This window comes from Saimiri boliviensis, chromosome 4 (genome assembly GCF_048565385.1).
Source record: "Saimiri boliviensis isolate mSaiBol1 chromosome 4, mSaiBol1.pri, whole genome shotgun sequence".
In the NCBI taxonomy this organism is placed as follows: domain Eukaryota; kingdom Metazoa; phylum Chordata; class Mammalia; order Primates; family Cebidae; genus Saimiri; species Saimiri boliviensis.
The window spans coordinates 108,792,926-108,818,862 of record NC_133452.1 but is presented as its reverse complement, the minus strand read 5'-3'; the positions used below and the strand labels follow the sequence as shown (position 1 = coordinate 108,818,862).

General features: G+C 35.9%; 2 protein-coding genes across 2 annotated transcripts in view; one reads left to right on the top strand and one right to left on the bottom strand.

Annotated features, from left to right (window-relative positions):
* Nucleotides 1-9: 9 nt before the first annotated feature.
* On the top strand, nucleotides 10-25,532 carry IRAK1BP1 (interleukin 1 receptor associated kinase 1 binding protein 1). The gene is made up of 4 exons (XM_003923272.4): nucleotides 10-402; nucleotides 12,496-12,561; nucleotides 24,929-25,059; nucleotides 25,164-25,532. The coding sequence occupies exons 1-4, from the start codon at nucleotides 88-90 to the stop codon at nucleotides 25,432-25,434; spliced, it is 783 nt and encodes a 260-aa protein (XP_003923321.1). The 5' UTR covers nucleotides 10-87; the 3' UTR covers nucleotides 25,435-25,532.
* The window catches only part of PHIP (PHIP subunit of CUL4-Ring ligase complex), a 185,400-nt gene continuing 173,718 nt past the window's right edge, over nucleotides 14,256-25,937 (bottom strand). The window contains exon 43 of the transcript XR_012517301.1: nucleotides 14,256-20,935. The gene's annotated coding sequence lies outside the window, so the exon portion shown is untranslated. The remainder of the gene's footprint in view (nucleotides 20,936-25,937) is intronic.

The following is a 25,937-nucleotide window of genomic DNA, read 5'->3' as shown; positions in this document are numbered from 1 at the left end:
CGCGGCGCACAGGCAAGCCCTGGCGCGCTTTGGCCCCTTCGGCCGCCGTCTGCCGGCAGTTACTATGGAAACCCAGCTGCCATCGCTATGTCTCTGCAAAAGACCCCTCCGACCCGGGTGTTCGTGGAACTGGTTCCCTGGGCTGATCGAGGCCGGGAGAACAATCTGACCTCAGGCGGAGTGACGCAACCGGGCCTCCACCACCCCATCTCCTCAACACAAGCCCAAACTGCGACCCGCGAGGTGCACGTAAGCGGCACCGCAGAAGTGTCTGCGGGCCCGGATCGGGCGCAGGTGGCGGTGCGAGTGAGCAGCACCAAGGAGGTGGCGGCCGAGGCCAAAAAGAGCGTTTGTCGCCGTCTAGATTACATCACGCAGAGCCTCCAGCAGCAGGGCGTGCAGGTGAGATTTCCGCGGGGGAGGAAACACGAGCCAGACGACACAAAAGGCTTGGCAGATGGCCGGGCCCGACGGGCCCCTCAAGCGGGAAAGGAGATGTGGAGGGTCTGGAGCGTTTAGGACACCTTTGTCGCAAAGGTATTCCGGGACGCCAGGACCTGGCAGAGTGAATATTTGGCCCATTCTAGATGAAGGTAATTATTGGACGCAGGAAGAATGCAAATTGGGTTGGTTTTTATCTGGCGATATTTGTTTCAGTGATTTTGTTTTTAAATTTGAAGTGATTAAATGTTAAAACTTGAAGTGTTCGTTGTAAATACTGCCCAAGTGGAATGCTGGACACTAAATATTTTGTTTTGTTTTTATTCTGCACCATGGAATTGGCAAGTGAAGAGCATGACCTGCTTCCTTCCAGTCCTGTGTAACTTTGCATGGAATGGTTCTTGCGTATGTTCCGCAAACAGTAACGTTGGGAAGTGGGAAAGAAGTCGTGTCCATTTTCGTTTTATAATTATTTCCCCAAAATTTCTCTGGCCTTTTTAGATTTAACTTTTTTAAAAAAGTCAAGTCAGTATTGTAGATCCCACATATATGAAATATTTCTACTTAGTTAGCGGAGATGTCCCTGAGTCAAATCACTAAACAAATCTTACCTTAACCCTACTTCTAAGGAAAGAAAAAGAAAAAGAAAAAAAAAGCCATCATTTAATCCACACAATAGCACTTTTAGGCATGTTTTAATATCCCCATTTTCCAAATTTAAAGAAGTTAAACAATGCTCTGAACTTTAGTTAGAGCAATATTTGAACTCATGTATTCCTGAAACCAGAATGTAAGTTGCTTCCAATTCTGCCAGGCTCCAGATCATTAGAATGAAAAAAAAAAAATTAGAAATCATAAAGGTCTACTAGTTCAGTTTTCTCATTTTACAGAGGAGGACCCCAAAGGTCAGAGTTGTGACTTATCCTAGATTAACACTGAGTTGGTAAAAGTACAGACATTGTTTCTTTCAGTTTATTGCAAGAAATGTCATACCCCAAAAAAGCAAGTTCTTATTTTTAATAAGAAAAGATAGTTGCATTCCATTTATAATACAAACATATGAGCTATTACAAAGTCATTTAGACAAGATTTCTTCAAATGATTTTACCAATTTAGAAAAATTCAAATAATTATGAGTAAAATGGGTTTGAAATGTAGAAAAATCGTTCTGAAAAACTGCTGCTAGTGCTGTTGTCCTGTTTGGATAATATAGCAAGTTTTAAGTTATTTACATAAAATAAAAATTGAGCTCACAAGGCTCTGATATATAAAACAACACAGGCTGGGCACTGTGACTCAACACCTGTAATGCTAACACTTTGGGAGGCCAAGGCAGGTGTATCACTTGAGGCCAGGAGTTCAAAACCAGCCTGGCCAACATGGCAAAACCCCATCTCTACTACAAATACAAAAATTAGTTGGGCTTGGTGGCACACTCCTGTAATCCCAGCTACTAGGGTGACTGAGGCAGGAGAATATCTTGACCCCAGGAGGTGAAGGTTGCAGTGAGCCAAGATGGTGCCACTGCACTCCAGCTTAGGCGACAGAGAGAGAGAGACTGTCTCAAATAAACAAGTAAATATATTACTAAGTCCCACTTACAGTAATTACATTAAGATTCAATGTTAAGGCAAGACATAGGAAGGACAGTAACCTCCTGATTATCTCTGCTAATGGATAAAAGCAGTCATGTAGATAATTTGTTCAGTAGATAATACAAAATATCACTTATATTTTCAGGATGAATTATGGGTCTTCACGAAGTCCTTATTCATTTTAAACTTTGGAATCCTGAGTTGTAAGGTTTATAAACATCACTTCCCTGCTTAAAGGGCTCCTCATAATCCAGACTCCTTTGCTTAAAAGATGGAGCCTCACTCTCTATCCTCATTTCCTGTCATCTCCCTCACCTCTATTGTATTTTTCTTTAAGCATTAGCCTGAGCCTGAGCTATAGAAATAAGACCCTGTCTCAAAAAACAGAATTAGCCCAAATTCACCTTCTTGGCATTCCTTTCCTAATATAACACTAATCCCTCCCAAACAACACTTCACTCCCTATACTTATAATAAGAACTTATCATCATTCTTAATTTGCTTGTCTCTTCTCCATATTTCTAAACTTTTCCAGAGCCAAGACCATTTGTTCTTTTTTTGCATTCATGAGTTATGTTTTAAATACATCACATAACATATACTCAGAAAATGCCTTCTGAATGAATAATAGAAAAAAAATGAAACACTAAGTGAACAAATTATTCAGCTATGTTATAGATCATAGATTTATGAACTTGTCTGAAGGTATAATCTTTACTTCTAGTGTAGTTTTCATTGAAAAGTGTTTTAAAGTTCTAAGCACTATTTACTCATTCAGCAAGCAAACATTAAGCATTTCATTTCTTTTCTTTTTTCTTTTTTCCTTTTTTTTTTTTGAGATGGAATTTCACTTTTATCACACAGGCTGGAGTGCAATGGCGCGTTCTAGGCTCACTGCAACCTCCGCCTCCTGGGTTCAAGCAGTTCTCCTGCTTCAGCCTCCCGGTAGCACCTGCCACCATGCCCAGCTAATTTTTGTATTTTCAGTAGAGACAGGATTTCACCATGTTGGCCAGGCTCATTTCAAACCTCTGACCTCAAGTGATCCATCCACCTCGGCTTCCCAAACTACTGGGATTCTGTGCACGCATGAGCCACTATGCCCAACCCATTGTTCATTTTCAAACAGCACTTAATATTGTCTTAGTTTGTTTGGTGTGCTATAATGAAAAAATCATAGACTTGGGTAGCTTATAAACAACAGAAATGTATGTCTTACAGTCCTGGAAGCTGGGCATCCAAGATCAAGGAGCTACTAGATTCGGTATATAGTGAATGCTAGCAAGAATTACCCTGATAGCTCTGCTTCCCCTTTATTTGCTTCTCTCTCCTACTCTAGGCATAAAATGACCTCACAATGTCTGGTCCTCCCTTCACAAAAGTGTTTCCATCACTCAGGATGTATATCTAAGTTCTAGTGCAAAAGAGGACTATGAGTACATGCTGAAGGGGCTGTTTAACTCCTTTAACACATTACAGTATGAGCAACACTAATGTAAGATTCCTCTAACAGAGTGCAGATAAAAGAGAGACCCTTTTCTCCTTTTTGCTTCACAAAAGACCACCTCAGCCACCATGACACCACCAGCAGGAGGTACTGTTCACAGGAGCAGCAGAAGAGAACTTACTTTATATCATGAAATGTCAAGACATACAGTTCTTGCAATGGACTACATGTTTGTGTCCCCACAAATCTTGTATGTTAAAACTGAATCCCAAGTATGATGGTATTCGTAGGTGAGGCTTTTAGGAGGTAATTGGGATGTGAGGATAGGGTTGTTTATAAATGAGAACTCCCAGGACCAAAGTGATTATTGGCAGGTTGCTTGCCCACGGTCATACTGGGAAGTGGCAAAATTTTAACCTTAGGGTCCATGCTCTTAACCACTACAGGATGTTGCTTCTGTATTCCCTTGATAGTGGATAACAGAGGTTTTAGGTAGGGAAGATGTAGCTGATGCTATTGATACCACTACTTACATCCTTTGGCACTTCACATTTGCGTACATGCAGGCCCAGCTTCCATCTGCCAACATTTGTAAATTCTCTGCCTGAAAGTGAAAGCTTTCCCTGGCTACAAGAATCCATTCTGTCTGCAAATGGGGCCAGAGTGTAATGCCAGGGAATTAAAGTCCTCTCCCCCAGCCCCAGCAGCCTTCATCTGAAGGCTAATGTGGAACTAGAATGACTGAGGGAATTAATGGAAAGATAACCCAGCATCTTCACCTCTTAGGGTAGGATAATTCTGAGGTATGTGTTCCACCCTGGTTCCTAGAGTTTCTCTGCACGATTAAATTTGAGTTGACAACAGCAGTAATTTGCTTGACAACACATCTTCTAGTGTCTTTCTTTTCTGTCTTGCATACCACTCTGTTAATGGTGTTTTTTGGAATCATCAAAATTAACTGTATGCAAATCTTTTTCTTAGGATCTGTTTCTAGGGGCACCTAGGTTAAGATAAGAAGTAGGGCAACAAATTGAACATAGGCATTAGCTACAGTTTTTCATTATTAAAAGTGATCACAACATGAATGTCCTTGTAAGCTACATATTTATACATGTCCTTAATTACAGGTTGAGTAGCGCTTATCCAAAATGCTTTACCAGAAACGTTTTCTATTTCAGAAGTTGTGGATTTTGGAATATTTACATTTTTTATATTCCAGTGGAGTATTTGTACTCTGGAAATTCAAAATTCAAAATGTTCCAGTTTTCCTTGAGTGTCATGTTGGCACTCAAAAACTTTCAGATTTTGGCGATTTTGGATTTTCGGATTAGGAATCCTCAACTGGTAATGTTCTTTGAACATTAATTCCTGGATTATGTATATTTGAAGGCTTATGAAAAATTATACTCTAAAAACATATGTTTACATCTTCATTTGGCATAGGAGGCATTATTCAGTAATTTTGCCAACTTAGTAGTTCAAAAAATAATACTGTCATTTCTTTTTTCTTCATCATTTGAACTTTTTGAATACAAACTTCTAGTTCAAAATATTTTGCCCATTTTTATATTATCTTTACCTTATTAAATTTATAAGAACCTTAAAAATTAAGATTACAAATAACCTGGCCAGGCTCAGTGGCTTGTGCCTGTCATCCCAGCACTTTGCGAGGGGGAGGCAGGTGGATCACTTGAGGTCAGGAATTTGAGGCCAGCCTGGCAAACATGGCGAATCCCCGTTTCTACTAAAAATACAAAAATTAGCCGGGCATGGTAGTAGGCGCCAGCATTTCAGCTATTCAGGAGGCTGAGACAGGAAGAATCGCTTGAGCCCTGGAGGCAGAAGTTGCAGTGAACCGAGATCACACCACTGCACTCCAGCCTGGGCAACAGAGTGAAGCTCTATTTGGGAAAAAAAAAAAAAAAAAGATTGTAAATAAAATGATAAAATGTCATATATTGCAAAAATTTTTCTCAGTTTTTTATTTGCTGTCTAACTTATAGTATTGAACATATAAAATCTTAAACATTCAAAATCTTAAAAGTTTTGTTTAGCTAAATTCATTAATTTTTTTCTACCTTTGCATGTTATGTTTATTGGATGTATTGGGTTCTTCTCAAGCATAAAGCTTTATAACTTCTTTTGTTCTACCTTTGTATTGTTTTTCTACCTTTGTATGTAATGTTTATTAGGGGTATTGGGTTCTTCTCAGGCATAAAGCTTTATAACTTTTTTTTAAAAAGACATAAGGTCTCTGTTGCCCAGGATGGAGTAGGGTGGTACTATCACAGTTCACTGCAACCTAAAACTCCTGGGCTCAAGCTATCCTCCCACCTCAGCCTCCCAAATAGCTAGGACTACAGGCATGCACCTCCATGCCCAGCTAATTTTTTTTACTTTTTTGTAGAGATAGGGTCTTACTGTGTTGTCCAGGCTGGTCTCAAACTCCTGGCCTCAAGCAGTCCTCCCCCTTGACCTCCTGAACCACTGGAATGCCAGGCATGAGCTACCAAACCTTGCCCAATAGAACTATTAACTAATATTTCCTGGACTCTTGAGGAACCTTTGTAGTGCATTAGATATGTGTGCTGTGCTTGGAATTTACTTTGGTATAAGGATAAGAGTTTTGTTTTCTCTTAAATAGGTAAGTAGCTGTACTGAAACCATTTACTGAAATTTGTGTTTCCCTGACTACATGTGCAAGAACCTTGCTTTACATAATTGAAAAGTCAAGTTGTAATACGGGTTTTCATCATCAAGGCGTTACATATTTTGATGTAGTTCTCTTGGTTTTACCCTCATCTTCCTGCATGATACTAAAATGGCTAAAATATTCCAGAGCCTTACATTTTATACTGTAGCTTAAAAACAATAGTCTGTTTTCTGAAACCACATTTATTTATTTTTTTTAATCCTACAGTTCACTGTAAATGAAAAACCTAAACTTAACTTTTGTGGCCAGAGAAATGCCAGACCAATTAGCTTAGATTCTGATTTCTGTCCGTTTTTGAACCTAATCCTGTAGCAAATCAGATGTGATCATCCTAAATGATTTAGACCTATTAGGGCTTACCCTAAATCACAGTTACTTCTCAGAGGGAGTAGGAGAAGAATGTATGACATGAGAATTTTGTATTCCTTGTTGTACCTACTGCTTTGAAATGCTACTGGTTACTGCTATATGTAATCTTCAGATGTTCTGGAATTAGTTACAGAATTATTAGTTCATCTGATCCTTGTTATGGTCCTGTGTTAGTACTACACTGTTTAAATTATTATCTGTATAAAACATTTGTAGGGCAAGTCCTCCCCTCATTACTCTTCTGAAAAAAAATTCCCTGTCTGCAAGGAACAGAGGGACATGTTAAGTGACAACATGGAGTTATAGTGAGAAATTCCAGAGGATGGAAAATTTCTATACAACAAATAAAATTTCTGTTTATATTTTGCATTAAGTTTACAAATTAATTTCAGGATAACAGCTGATTTTACAATGTTGTGTCCCAGTCCATTTATTTACATACTTTGTTTTTCTATAAAGTTTTTTGATTTTCTAGGAAATACTCTTCAAATTTTTTGACCTAGGCAGAGAATTTATGATGAAGACCCCAAAAGCAAATGCAACAAAATAAAAAACAGACAGATGAGACTTAATTAAACTAAAGAGCTTCTGCACAGTAAATGAAACTATCAACAGAGTAAACAGAAAGCCTATAGACAGGGAGAAAATACTTGCAAACTATGGATCTGACAAAGGTCTAACGTCCAGAATCTATAAGGAATAAATCAACAAGAAGAAAACAGATAATCTTGTGAAAAAGTGGGCAAAGGAAATGAGTAGATACTTCTCAAGAGAAGCCATAGAAGCAGCCAACAAACATATGAAAAAGTGCTCAGCATTCCTAATTGGAGAGATGCAAATCAAAACCATAGTGAAATACCATCCATACTAGTAAAAATGACTATTACTAAAAAGTCAGAAAATAACAGATATTGACAAGATTGTAGAGAAAAAGGAGTGCTTATACACTCTTGGTGGAAATGTAAATTAGTTCTGCTACTGTGGAAAGCTGTTTGGAGATTTCTCACAGAACTAGAAATAAAATTACCATTCAACCTGGCGATCCCTTTGCTGGGCGTATACCCAAAGGAAAATAAATTGACCAAAAAGACACCCTCACTTGTATGTTTATCGCAGCACTGTTGACAATAGCAAAGACATGGAATCAACCCAGGTGCCCATCAACAATGGATTAAAGAAAATGTGATATGTATACACAATGGAATACTATGTAGTCATAAAAAGGAACAAAATCATGTACTTTTCAGCAATATGAATAAGCCTTGAAGCCATTATTTTATGTGAATGCAGAAAAAGAAAACCACATGTTCTTACTTATAAGTGAGAAGTAACCATTAGGTACACATGAACACAAAGATAAGAACAATAAACACTGGGAACTTCAAAAGTAGGGAGGGAGCACAGAAGTGGTTGAAAAAGTAACCAGGCTGGAGTGCAATGGTGTGATCTCGGCTCACCGCATCTCCTGGGTTCAAGCAATTCTACTGCCTCAGACTCCTAAGTAGCTGGGATTACAGGCATGCACCACCATGCCCAGTTAATTTCATATTTTTAGTAGAGATGGGGTTTTTCCATATTGGTCAGGCTGGTCTGGAACTCACAACCTCAAGTGATCCACCTGCCCTGCCCTCCCAAAGTGCTGGGATTATAGGCATAAGCTACCATGCCCAGCCAACAAGAGTAAAACTGTCTCAAAAAAAAAAAAAAAAAAAAAAAAGAAGGAAAAAGTAAGCAGATACTATATTCCCTACTTAGGCAACAGGATCAGTTGTACCCCAGACCTCAGCATCACATAGTGTAGCCATGTAACAAACATGCACATGTACCTTCTGAATCTAAAATAAATAAAATTTATATTGAATAGATGGGATGTTTTCCCAAAATATTTTTAAAGAGTTTTTTAAAAGTTTTATGATTATCTGCATGTTTATTCTTTTTAATTTTATCCCTATGAATATAATTTTTTGGCTACTGAGATTGCTATCGTTATTTGTGCTTCCCTATTGATATGGTTTGGTTCTGTGTCCTCACACAAATTTCATCCAGAATTATAATCCCTATGTGTCGAGGGAGGTATCTGACGGGAGGTAAAAGAACTATTCTTTATGGTACTGGAAAGGTACAGAGATGACTATGTATTTGTCAAACCTCATAGAGCTGTAAATCACAATTGGTAAAGCCTGATGTATGTAAACTGGAGGAAAAAGGCATCAAAGAGCCTATCACAGGATCAATCCCAGGATAAAATTTATTCTCTGACAAATGAACCTAGTTTTTTTTTTTTTTTTTTTTTTTTTTTTTGAGACGGAGTTTCGCTCTCGTTACCCAGGCTGGAGTGCAATGGCGCGATCTCAGCTCACCGCAACCTCCGCCTCCTGGGCTCAGGCAGTTCTCCTGCCTCAGCCTCCTAAGTAGCTGGGATTACAGGCACGTGCCACCACGCCCAGCTAGTTTTTTGTATTTTTAGTAGAGACGGGGTTTCACTATGTTGACCAGGATGGTCTCGATCTCTAGACCTCGTGATCCACCCGCCTCGGCCTCCCAAAGTGCTGGGATTACAGGCTAGAGTCACCGCGCCCGGCAGTTTTTACAAATGAGTGACATAACTGTGCTTAAGGTGACAGGGCAGGAAGTGTCCTAAATTACTGGGAAATTGTATTTTGACTGGAAATTATAAGGATGAAGAATAAAGATACAAAAGCTCTATGCTCTAGTTGGTAAATAAGTCCGAAACAGCTTTACATGTATTCTGGGATTGAACAAATAAGTAAGTGGATATTGGATGATGGGAGCCAGCTTTGTCATTATCAGAGAGGAAAGTTACAGATAAAAATGGAAGGTTAGAATGAATTCTGCGATTCAGGATTAGAGTTGGAAACATCAGTGTGAACTCATGTTTAGCTTTGTCTATTATACAAATGGAAAAAATACAGAAAACTTTATATGTGAGTTAGTGTGTGTGTGTGTGTGTGTGTGTGTGTGTGTATGTGTGTGTAAAACCTAGCTCTGTCCACTGAGAGAGCCTAGAAGGAATGATACACCAAAAGCAGTGAGTAGTCTCATTATTCTAGGACTGGGGCAGGGAAACTACATAAGCCTGTAACATGTTGTAACAGAAAGTAAGAAAGTGCTCAAAAAGTAAAGGAAAGGGGTACATCAAACAGATATAGGAGCAAACCTGAAAGAAGTCCCAGTGGCCAAAGCTAGAACAATTTGAGCAACAAAAAAAAGTAGTATTTATTGAGTGTGGGCTGCACTTAGTGACAGGCTTTCAGTTAATAAAGTATAGAAAGGGGGAAATAGTAACTTTACAGTGGAGGAACCTGGCATACACTACCTTACCCAAGTGACCAATGTTAGTGTCTTGAGTAGTGTCATGTGGATATCATGTACCACCTGATGTGTTGTGATGAAAAGGGCATTTCATCTCTATGATATTCTTTCCTAAAATTTATAACCATAGTGTAATCATGAGAAAACATCAAACAATGTCAAATTGAGGGACATTCTGCAAAATACATGACCAAAATTTTCAAGGTCATGAAAAACAAGGGAAGACTGAGAAACTGTCAAGAGACCAGAGGAGACTTTTTGAATTAATGGAATACAGTATCATGCATTTGATCCTGGAGTAGTAAAAAGATATTTAATAAAAAAAAAATACTGGTGAAATACAAAGTTTGGATTTTTGTTAATGGTAATCTACTAATGTTGTATTTTTAGTTTAGACGGATGTACTATGGTATTGACATCAGAGAAGTCTGAAACTGAGGTAGATGGGAACTCTGTACTTCTCCATAAATTTAAAATTATTCCTAAATTACAAGTTTATTTTTAAAAGTTAAGGCCAAGTACGGTGGCTCATACCTGTAATCCCAGCACTTTGAGAGGCCAAGGTGGAAAGATCACTTGAGACCAGGAGTTTGAGACCAGCCTGGGCAACACAGCAAGATCCTATTTCTACAAAAAATTTTTTAGAAAATCTGGGCATGGTGGTATGTGCCTGTTATCCTCCTAGCTACTCAGGAGGCTGAGGCAGGAAGACTGCTTGAGCCCAGGAATTCAAGATTATAGTGAGCCATGCTTGTACTCTACCTTCTAGCCTGGACAACAAAGCAAGACCCTGTCAACCAATCAATCAATCAATAGTTAATAACAAAATGCAGAATATAATTTTATTTATGAAAGTCTGTATCTAGATACATTTATATGCATTGACAGTTTATTAAAATGTTTACTAAAATATTAATGGTAATGGGGTTTGAGAATGCTATTACTTTCTTTTTGGTTGTTTTCTCTAGTATTAGATTTTCTTTGATTAGCATGTATTATTTTTATTTTTAAAATTCATTAAAAACAAAAATAGTAAAAGATACTTTTCTTGCCAACTACCTTTCATAAAATTATTTCTTTAATAATTTTTCAATCAGAAGTTTATTCAGTGAAGTGTGAGAAAAAAATGAGATGTTTCATCACATAGGTTTATATGTAATAAAAGATGACAAAGTTTCATGTTAAGTGAAAAAGTGATTATAAGCAATCTATATAGTACACACCCCTAATTCTTGCAGTTAGTCTTGGTCCGAAAATATTAAATGGAAAATTCCAGAAATAATACATGTTTAAAATTGCACAGCATTCTGAGTAGCATGATGAAATATCTCAGTGTCCTGCTCCATCCCACCTGGGGATATGAATCATACCTTCATTCAGTGTATTCATGCTATATGTGCTATCTATCCATTAGTCACTTGTAACTGTCTTGGTTATCAGAGCAGAAAAAAATTATATATATAAGGTTGGATACTATCTGTGGTTTCGGGAATCTGCTGGAGATCTTGGAACATATCCCCTGTTGATAAGGGGGAACTACTGTATTGTTTTGTACTTAGCTATATTCTAAATTTTCCACAATGATTAGGTATTACTTTCATTTAAAAATATTGCATTAATATTTTCATGGGACTGACAGACATCAGAGCTATATTTGAAACTTTAGTCAAAAGCTTTTAACTTAGGTTAAACTTTTTAGAATTTTTCTGGATAACATAAACTGCTTGTAATTAGACTATATATTAAAATTTAGATTCAACCATGTCTCCTTCAAATAACATAATTAAATTACTTGGCATAATCATCATCATATATTGATTTGGCATATATTTTGAAAGATACAAAAAATTACATAAAATATATTTTGCTTGTCCCCCAAGAATGTGAGTAGCTGAAGATTTTATTCACTGAATTAAAAAACCCTTTTGGAAAATAGATAAGAAATGTAACTTTTTTGTCAGAATTATATGCCCTGGATTTACCCTGAGAATAAATAAGTATTAATACTACTTTTCTAAAACCAAAGTGGCTCAGGTATATGTTTCAATAAATATTTATATCATAGTGGTATAGCATCCACTTTTGGTGAGTGCCTTCTCTATGCCAAATACTTTATTCACATCTCTCATTAAATCCACAAAATGATGCTATATATGCTGTACGTGGTATTAATCTGATTTTATAAATGTGGAAACTAAGGCTCAAAAAATTGAGTAACTTGCCCAGAGTTGCACATGATAGGTATTAGGTTATTTTGTATTAAATAATTTGTAAATTATTTTTTAAAACTTTGACACTCAATATTAAGTATACCTTACGTGCAAACAATTGCTCATATATATCACCATATGTTCATACTTTCTTTATAAGCAAATATAAATTATAAAAGGAGGGACATTTATGAAATTTTAGGCAAATATTTACAGATTTCTGAATTTATTTTACGATACTTTTAGGAAAGTTCTAAAACATCAGGCAAAGTTCTTTTACATACTTTATATCTTTCTGATTTTAATTAGTTTAGGTTTCTAATTTATGTTTTAGAGTAATTGCATCAAATAGGTAGTAATCATACTCTTGGACTTTTTCTGTTTCAGGCAGAAAATATAACTGTGACAAAGGATTTTAGGAGAGTGGAAAATGCTTATCACATGGAAGCAGAGGTATGTACTTATCTTAAATAATTGGAAGCAGCATGATTTTTAGGAGACAGTTTGTCATTTACTTTTACTGTTGAATTGAAATGAATATTGAAAAATGCTTCTCATTATATTGATAGATTATTTTTCTCAAAATCATTTTGGTGTTATATATATGTTTCAGCTTTTAAATAAATTTAATGAGATTTAAGAGAAGTTGTTTTAAATGAAATAAAAATAGCAAGTGGAAAATAGCAGTTAATTGCCACTAAATAAAATTTTAATAATAGTTTCACCTAATGCACAGGCGAGAAATTGCTTTTTACGTAAAAAGCAATAAAGTCCTAACATAAAGGGACTTTGTGTTTTTCAACATTCTTTTGTTTTGCAGTGCAATTTTTCTGTATTGTGATAAATATTATTTAAAAATGAAAACCAGGCTGGGCACGGTGGCTCACACCTGTAATCCTAGCACTTTGGGAGGCCAGGGCGGGGCTCATGAGGACAAGAGATCAAGATCATTCTGGCCAGCATGGTGAAACCTCATCTCTACTAAATATACAAAAATTAGCCGGGCATGGTGGCACGCACCTGTAGTTCCATCTACTCAGGAGGCTGAGGCAGGAGAATCACTTGCATCCAGGAGGCAGAGGTTGCAGTGAGCCGAGATCATGCCAACGCACTCTAGCCTGGGCAACAGGGCAAGACTCCTTCACAAAAAAATAAAAAAAATAAAAAAAAATGAAAACCATTCAACCTTTACACAAATTTAAAAGAATAAAATTATTTTCAATACACTTAATTAATGACAACATTTAGTTCCTACAACTGCCTATACTTTTTACTTATATTTAAAGATCTGATGGTTAGGCTTTTGTGAAATGAGAATATGTTCTAGTGGTGGTTAAGTTACAGGACTGCTGTTTGTGATTCCAAACATTTTGGAGTATGTTTCTACTCTGAGGCATCTTCCTGTAACAGGAAACAAAGAAAGTGGGGTTATATTGGAATCTTGTATATTAAATGAGAGAATCTTTGTCTTTTGAAGTAGAAAATATCTCCATCACCTGTTTCTATCTTCAGGTGAATAATACACTATTTTTCTGATTTTAAAGATGTGACCTTAGGTTCAAATCACTTAGGTCCAGATTTCTCAAAGGTCATATAACAAGAATTAGATTAGAAATTAGAACCCTGGATTCTTCTCTCTTGAGAAGCAACTTCCACCATATTCTGTTTGTTGCCCCAGTGCTTCCTGTAATCATTTTGTGATTTCGCCACTTAAAATTTTACATCAAGCAATTTTTAAGTTACTCATTATGATTTGAAGGATCCATTTGGCAAAAATTATTTTGTAGTAATGGAAACTGAAAAATACCTTTCAAAACAGTATGAAGAGCAGTATGATCCAAATTGTAGAGGTTAAAAGCAGGTAGTATGTTAGAGCACTCCTCTAGTAATTATCACCTGTTAGCATTTCAGACTATAATGAATATAGATAGGAGCAACTTATCTTAGTTAAGGAGGTTTATTGTGAAGGTACCAAGGGAATAATGAGAAAAAGGAAAACAGTTCCACAATTACACAGCTAGGCTTCATGGAAAACTGGAATGTGTTTGAACCACTGAGTTCAACCCACTAGGGACTGACCTTCCAGATGCAGAAAAACCATTAAAACTGCTTGTTTTAAAACGTGACTAAATGAGAATATGGCTAAATTCTGTTCCTCTTTGTTCCGCTTTACTTATCTTTTTAATGTTTTGTATTCAGATTTCTTAGGAGAGAATCTAATTATATTTGATAAAGGGATTCCAGGTAGCCTGATTCATATCATATCACACAGCCCAATACATGATTGCCGTTAGGTCAGCACCAGCAGTCAGTGGAAACCAGGAGTACTGGGATCACAAGATACAAAATGTACCAATCTAAGCATCAGTAACAATGTGTGGCTTTATGGCTATGGATTTAGCAAACACTAAAGCCTAACATATAACACATACCAGTATTCTTAAGTACTGTTAAATATATGGAATGGGATTAGATGGTTGGTAGACTGCTACAACTCAGTAACAGAAAAGCAAATAACCTAAATTTTTAAATGGATGAAGGACTTGAATAGACATGTATCAAAAGAAGATGGCCAAAAGGTATATAAAAAGGTGCTCAGCATCACTAATTATCTGAGGAATACAAATCAAAACTACATTGAGCTATAACCTCACACCTGTTAGAATGGCTATTTTAAAAAAAGCAGAAAACAGTGTTGATGAGAAAGTGGAAAAATTAGAATGCTTGTGCACTGCAGGTAGGAATGTATGATGGTGTAACCATTATGGAAAACAGTATACAGGTTCCTCAAAAAAATTAAAAATAGAACTACCATATGATCCAGCAATCCCACTTCTGGTTGTATATCCAAAAGAACTGACATTAGGATCTGGAAGAAATACCTGTACTTGCATGTCCATTACAGCATTATTCACAATAGCCAAGCTATAGAAGCAACGAAAATGTCCATTGACAGATAGATGAATAAAGAAATGCATTGTATACATACAGTGAAATACTATTCATCCTTAAAAATGAAAGGAAATCCTACCATTTGCAACATTGCTATGCCTGGAAGGCATTATGTTAAGAGAAACATCAGTGACAGGATAATTAATACTGCATTATTCTGCTTACATGAGGAGTCTAAAATAATCAAATTATAGAAGCAAAAAATAGAAGCTGGTTACCAAAGAATGGAGGGAAGAGGAAATGGGATTTCTTATTCAATGGGTATAAAGTTACAGTTATGCAGATGAAAAAATTCTAGATATGAGCTATACAGCATAATGCCTATAGTTAACACAATGTTATGCACTTAAAAATTTGTTAAGAGGGTAGATCTCATGTTTTGTTAATGTCATACATGTATACAAAGCAAAGGACACAGGAAAGTTCTGGAGGTGACAGATAGCTTTATTGTCTTGATTATAGTGATGATGTCACAGGTATGCATATGTCCAAACTCATCAAACTGTATATTCTAAATATGTACAGTTTGTATATATAAATTACACCTCAATATGGCTCTAATTTTTTTTTTTTTGAGACAGTCTCACTCTGTCACCCAGGCTGTGTATTCTAAATATGTACAGTTCGTATATATAAATTACACCTCAGTATGGCTCTAATTTTTTTTTTTTTTTTTTTTTTTTTTGGAGACAGAGTCTCACTCTGTCACCCAGGTGTGCTGTGGCATGATCTCAGCTCACTGCAACCTCCACTTCCCAGGTTCAAGTGAGTCTCCTGCCTCAACCTCCAGAGTAGCTGGGATTACAGGCACATGGCTAATTTTTATATTTATAGTAGAGACGGGGTATCACCATGTTGGCCAGGCTGGTCTCAAACTCCTGACCTCAAGTGATCTGCCTCCCTCAACCTCGAAAAGTGCTGGGATTACAGACGTAGGCCACCCAGCCTGGCCTAAATAAATTTTTTAAAAGATTAGATGAGGCCAGGCACAGTGGCTCATGCTTGTAATCCCAGCATTTTGAGAGGCCAGGGTGGGCAGATTGCTTGAGCCCAGGAGTTCCAGACCAGCCTGGGCAACATGGCAAAACACTGTCTCTACAAAAAAAAATACAAAAATTAGGTGGGCATGATGGCATGCACCTGTAGTCCCAGCTACTTTGAAGGCCATGGTGGAAGGATCACTTGAGCCCATTAGGTGGATGATGCAATGAGTCAAGAACATGCCACGACACTCCAGCCTGGGTGATAGAGTGAGACACTGTCAAGAAAAAAAAAAAACAAAGAAAGACTAAAGACTTAAACATAAGACCTAAAACCATAAAAAACCCTAGAAGAAAACCTAGGCAATACCACTCAGGACATAGGCATGGGCAAAGACTTCACGACTAAAACACCAAAGCAACTGCAACAAAAGCCAAAATTGACAAATGGGATCTAATTAAACTAAACAGCTTCTGCACAGCAAAAAAACCTATCATTGGAGTGAACAGGCAACTATAGAATGGGAGAAAATTTTTGCATTCTATTCATCTGACAAAGGGCTAATATCCAGAATCTACAAGGAACTTATACAATTTTACAAGAAAAAAAGCAAACAACCTCATCAAAAAGTTGGCAAAGGATATAAACAGACACTTCTCAAAAGAAGACATTTATGTGGCCAACAAACATAGGAAAAATAGTTTATCATCACTGGTCATTAGAGAAATACAAATCAAAACCACAGTGAGATACCATCTTACTCCAGTTCGAATGGTGATCATTAGAAAGTCAGGAAGCAACAGATGTTGGAGAGGAAGTGGAGAAACAGAAATAAGAGTATTTTTCATTGTTGGTGGGAGTGTAAATTAGTTCAACCATTGTGGAAGACAGTGTAGCCATTTCTCAAGGATCTAGAACCAGAAATACCATGTGACCCAGCAATCCCATTACTGGGTATATACCCAAAGGATCATAAATTATTCTGTTATAAAGACACATACACACATACGTTTACTGCAGCACTATTCACAATAGCAAAGACTTGGAAATGCCCATCAAAGATAGACTGGATAAAGAAAATGTGGCACATATATACCATGGAATACTAAGCAGTCATTAAAAAGGATGAGTTCATGTCCTTTGCAGGCACATGGGTGAAGCTGGAAACCATCATTCTCAGCAAACACAAGAACAAAAAACCCAAACACTGCATGTTTTTACTCATAAGGGGGAGTTGAATGGGAAGGGAGTATCACACACCAGGGTGTGCCAGGGGCTGCAGGGCTGGGAAGGGATAGCATTTCAAGAAATACCTAATTTAGATGACAGGTTGATGGGTGCAGCAAACCACCATGGCACGTGTATATCTGTGTAACAAAACTACATGTTCTGCACCTGTCTCCCAGAACTTAAAGTATAATTTTTTTAAAAAGTCCAAAAAGAGAGCACAGAGAAAATGAAAGAGAATAAAGGAATTTTTAAAAAAATTCTCCAAATACCAAAATGCAGTATTGGAATTTTGATATTCAATGGACCCAGTGGGTGCCCAACACAATGAACAAAAAAAAAAAAAAAAAAAAAAAAAACTCATCAAAGCATATTATTGGAAATGTTAGAACCCCAGGAATAAAATGACCCCAGAAGTTCTAGAGAAAGAAAAATAGTTCACAGACCAAGGGTTAGAAATCTGAACAGCAAATGGACCTCTCATTGTCAACACTGGAAGCCAGAAACTGAGAGGCAAGACAGCAACATCTTCCAATTCTGAGAGAAAACAATGTCTAATCTAGAAATTCTTACCCAGCCAAAAAACAATCAAAGAGAAGGTAATAAAAGGACAGCAGACAGGGCTGGCCGGAACTGTTACACTGTCCTTTATTTGGCCAGGATCTGATGGATTAATGCCCTCTAAAGATGTTAACAATGTGGAACATCACTCCTACCTACAAGGTCTCAAAACATTTCCCTACCGTACATGAGGAAGTAAACCAAGAAAGAAAACCAGGAGTTCCCAGGTAATGGCAAAGGAATGTCCCAGATTTAGGGGACAGGAGGACTGAGGGCCTCAGTAAAACATCTCCACGACAAATAATAAAGGAACTCATAGATTACCCAATTAATTTTCCCTACTTATTTGACTTTTATGACTCTTATCAAAGGGTTTGAAGGACATGTACAACTAAGAAAGCAAACAAAAATGAAGTGTTTATTAATTCCCAGGAATTCAATGAACACTAGAAGAAAAGAAATGCAAGCATAGTACACTATATTCAGCTGTAAACAACTAATCATAATATCACAAACACTGACTATTGATTTAATTTTAAAAAAAGAAATTTTCTAACTAATTAATAGTAGGTGAATGACTGTGTGTGGGAAAGATGGTTGGATTAAAATCTTGGCTTTGTGATTCCTATACCAGTGCTCTTTCCACTTCTTAAATTATTTTCATGTTATAATCTTAGTGTTTACAGGAAGTTTTGTTTTTTGTGGTTTTTTTGTTTTTTGTTTTTTGTTTTTTGTTTTTGAGACAAAATCTTCCTCTTGTCACCCAGGCTGGAGTGCAATGGCGCAATCTTGGCTCACTGCAGCTTCTGCCTCCCAGGTTCAAGCAGTTCTGCCTCAGCAGCTAAGATTACAGGCACCTCCCACCATGCTTGGCTAATTTTTGTATTTTTAGGAGAGACAGGGTTTCACCATGTTGGTCAGGCTGGTCTCAAACTCCTGACCTCAGGCGATCTGCCTGCCTCAGCCTCCCAAAGTGCTGGGAGTACAGGAGTAAGCCACCGCACCCGGCCTAGAGGAAATTTTTAATCCTGTGATATAATAGGCATTCAGTACTGTGTATCAGATAGAAAAAGTGGTAGTATAACCACTCATACAGTTTTCTCCCTCCTCTTTCCCCATTCTTTTTCTTGCATGCCTGCTATGTGTTAAACATTTTGAATATGTTATTCCATCCAATCTTTTTAAACTATTTTTATTACAAAATATTTTATACATATATAGGCATGAATATATTAAGACTCATTCCGTTTTTAGACATCTGATTAATACATTAAGACAAAACTGACTCACTAGTAGCCATCTCTTAGTGTACCTCTCTAAGAAGAAACAAAACAAAGTAAATGCTTCTTCCTTAAAATATATACTTGAAGTTCATTTTTACATTGATGCTACTTTTTTCTTTTCCAGGGTAAGAATTCTCTTTGGCCAGGTCTTATATGACAAACTCTTTCCTTTGTTAGCCAGTTTCATTCTAAACCATCTACAGCTACATTGTTCCACTTATTATATGGCCAATCCAAACTAGAGAATGTTGATTATCTCCCTTGTTCTAGAGTGTTTATTTCTAATGACACACATAAGATTGAATTAACTTTTTGGCTTTTGCATCACATTGTTTTCTCAATTCAGCTTATAGTCATAATAATTATAACCAGTAAGTGTCTTTCTCATGTACTACCTTTAAATCATATTTCTTCCATCTTATACTTTGTTACTGCTATTTCAGTATGAACTGTGGGATTTTATATTTATTTCTATGAAGTTTTATCTTAATTAGGTTTTATCTGTGTTTCTAGTCTGTGAAATAGAGAAGTAAGGCTTGTAATAAGGAGAAAAATCAATCAAATCAACTCAGAAGTGACAGATGTTAGAATAAAAATACATGGTCATTAAAAGTTATTTTAACTGTAGTTCACATGCTCAAAAGTTAAGGAAAGATGTGCAAGATATAAAAAAACAAATTGAATTTCCAGAGATGAGAACTACAGTGTATGAGATAATAAATAAATTGAATGAATAGGATTAATAGCAAATTAGACATTACACAAGACATGCTTAGTGAATCTGAAAACATAGCAGTAAAAACTATCAATAATGAAACACAGAAAAGAAAGACATAAAAATAATTTAATAAACTATAGGACAACATGAAATAGCCTACTATACATATAATTGAAGTCCCAATGCAGAGGAGAGTGGGGGACAAGAAAAATATTTGGAAAAATTATAACCTCAAAATCTCCAAACTTGTTGAGAATTATAAACTCATGGAGTCAAAATGTTCAACTAACCCTAAGCATGATAAATTTCTTAAAAATACACCAATACATATTATAATCCCATTGCTCGAAAGCAGTGATAAATCATAAAACAACCACAGGCAGGGGAAAAAGACATACTATCTACAAAGGAACAAAGGCAAGACAACAAATTACTTGTTGAAAATACTGCAAGCAAGGAGACAGTTGAGCCACATCTTTAAAATACTAAAAGGAAAAAAAAATATGTATACACACACACACACACACACACACACACACACACACACACACATCAACCTAGAGTTTCTATTAATATATTCAGCAAAAGTAGTGCTGAAAAACAAAGACCAATTCAAGACCTTTCCGGTAAACTAAAAGAATTCATTACCTGTAGACCTGCACTATGAGAAATTTAAATGACATAGTTTAAGCAGAAAAGAATGATACCAGAAAGAAACAGGAATTTACACAAAGGAATGAAGAGTACAGAAAATGGTAACTACATGGGTTTTTCTTAATATAAATCTAATTAGAAATCTCTATATTTATATAAAAGATAATTGTCTAGGCCGGGTGTGGTGACTCACCTCTGTGATCCCAGCACTTTGGGAGGCCGAGGCAGGGGGATCACAGAAGGTCAGGAGTTGGAGACCAGCCTGGCCAACATGGCAAAACCCCATCTCTTCTGAAATGCAAAACTTAGCTGGGCATTGTGACGCATGCCTGTAGTCCTAGTTACTTGGCAGGCTGAGGCAGGAGAATCGCTTGAACGCAGGAAGCGGAGGTTGCAGTGAGCTGAGATCACACCACTGCACTCCACCCTGTGCAGGAGAGTGAGACTCTGTCTGAAAAAAAAAAAAAGAAAAGAGAAAAAGATAACTGACTAAAGAAATGATAATGATCAACTACAGGGATTGTAACATACATAAGAATAAAATATATAAAAACAATAGCACAAAAGTCAGGAAGGGAAAAACAGAAGTGCAATGTTATATTGTTGTATGTGAAATGCTATGATATATCTTGAAGGTAGATTGTAGTAAGTTTAACATGTATTCTATAAATCCTAAATCAAACACTAAAATAATGGAGTTACGGCTCGTAAGCCAATGAAAGCTATGAAATAATATATAAAAGTATCCAAAAGAATACAGAAAATGAGAAAAGGGGAAGTAACAAAACCACAGGTTTAAATTTAACCATATTAATAATCACATTAAATGTAAATGGTCCACATACCTTCATTCAAATACAGAAATTTTATATTGTATTAAAAGAGCAAACTCCATTTACATGCTGCCTGAGAGAAGTGTACTTTAAATATGAAGACATAAATCAGTTAAAAGTAATGGGATGGAGAAAGATATACCTTGCTAACATAAATGAAAAGAAAGCTGAAATGGCTGTAATAATCGAAGTAGATTTCAGGGCAATGAATATCATAGATAAAGACAGTCATTTCATAATGATAAAAGAGTAAATTAATAAAGAGGGCATATAGTACTAACTATGTGTATTTATAATAAAGCTTCAAAATACCTAAGGCAAAAATCATAGAACTACAAGGAAAAATAAGTAAGCCTACAGTTTTTGTGGAAGATTTCAATACCTCCCCTTTTCAATAGTTGATAAAACTATAGACAGAAAATTAGTAAGAATATAACAGATTTGAGTAACACTATCAACCAATTCAACCTGCTTGACATTTATAGAATACTCAGGGAACAACAGCCTACACATTCCTTTCAAGTACACATTGAACATTTGCCAAGGTAGACTGTATTCTGGGTTATAAAACAAGTCTTGACAAATTTAAAAGTATTTGGCCGGGGACAGTGACTCACACCTCTAATCCCAGCACTTTGGGAGGCCAAGGCAAGCAGATCACCTCAGGTCAAGAGTTCAAGATCAGCCTGGCCAACACGGTGAAACCCTATGTTTACAAAAACACCGCCACACGTGGTGGTGCATGCCTGTAATCCCAGCTACTCAGGAGGCTAAGACAGGAGAATTGTTTGAACTTGGGAAGTGGAGGCTGCAGTGAGCCAAGATTGCACCATTGCACTCCAGCCTGGGCAACTAAGCAAGATGCCATCTCAAAAAAAAAAAAAAAAGTATTTGTATCATACAAAGTTTTCTGACCATAGTGGAATTAAAAACCAGTAACAGAAGGGTCTCAGGAAAATCCCCCAAATATGCTGAATTTTAAAAACATACTTTTCAGTAACCCATTTGTCAAAGAAGAAATTTAAAAGGAAACTAGAAAGTATGTAAGGAAGAAATCATGCCAATCTATACAAATTTTTCTGGAAAACTGAAAAGGAAGAAATATTTCCTACCTCATTCTTCGAGGTCAGAAGATACCAAAACCAGAAAAATGTAATTACAAGCAAAGAAAATTACAGACCAATATCATCATAAACATGTGAAAATTACAAACTAAATTTTAGCCAATCAAATTAAATGATTTATACTCATACGTGCATACACATATACACACACATGTATCCTTTACATGCATGTATAAATAATAATAATAATACATAATGACCAAACATGGTGTATCCCAGGTTGGTTAACATTCAGAAATTGGTCTAATTCACTATATTAATAGATTGAAAAAAATCACATGATCATCTCAATAAATGCAGAAGAAACACTTAACAAAATCTATTATTTATTCCTAGTAAAAATTATCAATAAAATAAGAACAGTAGGTATTTTCCTCAAACTGATAGGAGGAATCCATGAAAACCTACAGCTAATATCATACTTAATGGTGAAACACTGAATGTTTTGTGCCTAAGATCAGGTACAAGACAAAGATGTCTTCATTCATGTCCTCTTTCACCATTGTACTTGAAATTCTAGCTAGAAAAAGAATAAAAGATAGCTGGAAAGGAAGAAGTGAAACTGTCTTAATGCATGGATGACATGACCATTTTTGTAGAAAATTTGATAGAATCTACAAAAAAGCCATTAGAACTAGTAAGTATCAAAAAAATTAAAATACATAGGGATAAATCTGTTATAAACATGTGAAAGACCTGTATGCTGAACACTGCAAAGCACTGCTGAGAGAAATTAAAGAGGACCTAAATATGGAGAAACATAATCTTGTTCATGGTTTGGAAGAGTCAATATTCCAGATATCAGATTTCCCTAAATTGATCTATATAATCCTAATCAAAATCTCAGCCAGCTTTTCAAAAAATAGAAATTGACAAACTGATTACAAAATACATTTGGAAATGCAAAGGATCTAGAACTACTTTGAAAAAGCAGCATCTTTATTTATAATAGCCCCAAACTGGAAGCAACCTAATGATTTAAAAAAAAAAAAAAAAGCTGTGATTAGATCATATAACGAACACTATTCAGCATAAAAGGAACAAAACTATTATGCCACAGTGTGGATGAATTGCAAATACATTATGCTAAATGAAAGAAGTGGTCTCAAAGACTACTATATGCTTCCATTTATATGACATTCTGAAAAAGGCAAATTTTTAACAGTGGAGAATTTATCAGTAGTTACCAGGATTTGGGAATTGGGGAAGGAACTGATAAGGGAGTTACTTGAGGGAATTTTTAGGGGTGTCGGAACAGGTAAATTTTTGTTATGGTGTTTACAAATTTCTATACCTTTTTCAAAAGTAATAGAATTCACTAGGCATGGTGGCACGTTCCTGTAGTCCCACCTACTTGGGGGGCTGAGGCAGGAGGATCATCTGAGCCAGGGTTGAGGCTACAGTGAGCCTGTGATCACACCACTGCACCCCAGCCAGGGAAATAAAAAGAGACTCTGTCTCAAAAAAAAAATTATTATTAAAGACAGATTGTTTGCATCGTAGAAGGTGAGGTTTTCTTATGTCTCTCTTTGCTACTCCAGTTTATTGTCTGATTTTTGTACTTTTTGTTTTACATATTGAGCTTGCGTAGGGTTCTTTAGAAGAAAAGGTTTATGCTGGGTGTGGTTGCTCATCCCTACAACTGCCGAGGTGGGAGAATTGCTTGAGACTAGGAGTTTGAGACCATTTTCAGCGACATCGTGAAACCTCCCACCTCTACAAAAAAAATTGTTTTAATTAGCTGGGTATGGTGGTACATGCCTGTAATCCTACCTACTTTGGAAGACTGAGGTAGGAGGATCACTTGATCCCAGGAGTTTGAGGCTGCAGTAAGCTATGATTGTGCCAATGCATTCCAGCCTAGACAACAAACAAGATCTTGTTTCTCCTAAAAAAAAAAAAAAAAAAAAAAAAAGACAAGGTTTAATTTTCTTTATCGAAGAGTTTACGGTTTTAAAGTATTGCTGAATATAAGGACTACTTCCACATATTTAAAGGCAGAAGACCCTGCTGACAGCACTAAACAGATCAAGGCAAAAAACTAACAAAACATTAGCTTCCACATTAGAGCTGAACATAACTATTAGAAGAAGAAACATTTCTCATGATAGCAGTGAAGTATGACATACTACTAATCAGGAAGCTAAGGGCATTGATTAGACAAAGAAATCGTGGAAAAGTTATCAGAATTAAAATTTAGCCAAGTAATAAGGTTTAAGTGAAACTCCTCCAATTTCATTTAAAATTCTCTGACTTAAAATAAATTTTTTAAAATTAAAGAAAATATTAGATAAATTTGAAAATTCAAAAGCAAAAATCTTAAAGAACAAAGTAATTTAGTTATGAATATCATATAGGCTTTTAAAAATCTGTTAAATACTATAAAATGACCTCATAACCTGGCTTTACTTTTTTTACTCACATTTAGAGAAAATCTTGAAACAATACATCAGACATGAAAATAATATCGTGTCATTTCATTTACAGGTCTGCATTACATTTACTGAATTTGGAAAAATGCAAAATATATGTAACTTTCTTGTTGAAAAGCTAGATAGCTCTGTTGTCATCAGCCCACCCCAGTTCTATCATACTCCAGGTTCTGTTGAGAGTCTTCGGTAAGTTTAAGTACATCTTTGACTAAGTTATTCTTTAAACAAAACTATCCAGTGCTACATTTCATTGAGTGTCATATTAATAATCTCTCCATTTAATTCCTAAGACGGCAAGCCTGTCTTGTTGCTGTTGAGAATGCGTGGCGCAAAGCTCAAGAAGTCTGTAACCTTGTTGGCCAAACCTTAGGAAAACCTTTACTAATCAAAGAAGAAGAAACAAAAGAATGGGAAGGCCAAATAGATGATCACCAGTCATCCAGACTCTCAAGTTCATTAACTGTACAACAAAAAATCAAAAGTGCAACAATACATGCTGCTTCAAAAGTATTTTTAACTTTTGAGATAAAGGGGAAGGAGAAGAAAAGAAAGCACCTTTGAAATTCCAACCAAATTATATTGTACTTGTATCTTTTTACCTATTTTTATACATTTTATAATGTTTGCTTTGGTCCTGAATATATATATATATATATATATATATATATATATATATATATATATATATACATATATGTATATATATATAGTATATTAGATAAACTATTTCATTTCAAAATCTTTAAGTCTTTGAATATAGTCCCACAGAATTCTTATGTTCACTTTCTATTTTTAAAAGACTACTCTGAAAAACACTCTTGGGAAATAAATGTATTATGTACATACTTATATACTGACACTTCATACAAGTGCATATGTAATATTTTTATTATAAGGACAAATATTGACCCTTGCATTTCATAATTCTTAAAGATTTTTAAGCTAAGATTTTCTCAGCCACATTTTTATATAAAACCAAATTTTATATCAAAACTAGGTTTCCATAAGTTAGTTAAATTTTTTAAATTGTAAGACAAAAGTTTTATGTATGGAAAAGAATTTTT